Source organism: Aplysia californica, unplaced genomic scaffold (genome assembly GCF_000002075.1).
Source record: "Aplysia californica isolate F4 #8 unplaced genomic scaffold, AplCal3.0 scaffold00492, whole genome shotgun sequence".
Classification (NCBI taxonomy): Eukaryota; Metazoa; Mollusca; class Gastropoda; order Aplysiida; family Aplysiidae; genus Aplysia; species Aplysia californica.
The window spans coordinates 469,014-470,327 of NW_004797762.1; the positions used below are offsets into that span (position 1 = coordinate 469,014).

At 39.2% G+C, this 1,314-nt stretch overlaps 1 protein-coding gene across 1 annotated transcript in view; it reads left to right on the plus strand.

The window, feature by feature from the left end:
- The window catches only part of LOC101857588 (pikachurin), a gene marked incomplete in the record, with an annotated part of 75,439 nt that overhangs the window by 60,068 nt on the left and 14,057 nt on the right, over positions 1-1,314 (plus strand). The window contains 1 exon segment of the mRNA XM_013086688.2: positions 556-748. Within this exon segment, the coding sequence (XP_012942142.1) occupies positions 556-748 (193 nt within the window).

Here is a 1,314-nt window from a genome sequence, read left to right on the forward strand (position 1 = left end):
GTTTGCTCCTTCCTTCCTATTAATCTTCCTTATTTTTTGTGTGTTTGTTACAGTCTTGTAACACATCTAATTTTGGCACTGATATGACCTTATTGTGTCACAAGCATTGTAAAACTCTTTAATAAACATTGGTGGGCAACTTTCTGCTATATTCTGTTTGTTAAGGAAGAAAGAATAGGATAAATATATTGTTGTATATGAACTATTACTCATAGGAAGAGAGAGAAGGTGGAGAAAGAAGATAAAAAGAGGATGGAGAAGGGGCGGCTGGAAGGTGGGGAGGAAAAGATGTAGAAGAAGAAAAAGAGGAAAAAGATGAAAGGGAGGGGAAAAAAAGTGAAAGCAGGATGAGGAAGGAAGGAAGAAGAAAAAAAAGAAAAGAGGAGAGAGAGTTCGAAGAAAAAATTGAAAGTAGAAGGGAAGAAAAAGAAGAAAGAAAGAAGATGACAGGGAGGAGGGGGGAAAAAGTGAAAGCAAAATAAACAAGAAAATCAAAAAGACAAAATAAAAAGGAGATAAATAACAAAATGCGGCCTTTTTTTTTTTCCTTCCCAGGGAGACTACACGAGAATCACGTTCCGACTGAACATGTACGTGGGAGGTTTCTCCGACATGGCCAGCATCGCAGGCCGAGTGGGCACAGACTACACCTTTGTGGGCTGTGTGCAGGAGCTCTCCATCAACGGCCACCTCTACGACTTCAGGCAGAAGGGGCTGGTAGGGGAGGCAGAGTTTGGAGTCAACGTTGGTGAGTTGGTGGGAGATTCCGTTCCCAAAACTGCTGCTCTCAAATTCTCGCTTTTAAGCTCAAGGGGGCTATTCCGAAAAATGCTGTTTTGAGAAAATCGAAGGTAAAGTTTTTGCCCCTTGTTCAGTTTCTTCAAAAGACAAGAAGAGTTTTTATCTATAACCAAGCAAATATACACACCAATGAAACCAAACTTCTCCTATAGGTGGGGCAATGCCCACTTTTGGTATAGGTCAAGATTTTTGGAAACTCCCAAAATCTGGGTTAGCCCGCTTGTCATTAAAAGCGACCAAATATTTTCCTGAATTGAGGATTGTTACCTTTTCTTTTTTTGTGTGTGTGGATGTGTGTATGTGTGTGTGTGTGTGTGTGTTTTATTTATTTATTTTTTATCTTGGTTGTTGATGGAAAAGAAATTGTTATGTTTTGTTTTGTGTTTTGTAGTGACTCAAGAGTTCTCAGTGTTCGAGGCCTGTTTTTCCTGTGGCAGAAGTTCAAGAATTGAAAGAAAAAAGCCTGAAAATTTTGTGTATGAAATATATTGACGTGTGTGTTCATAAACAGTT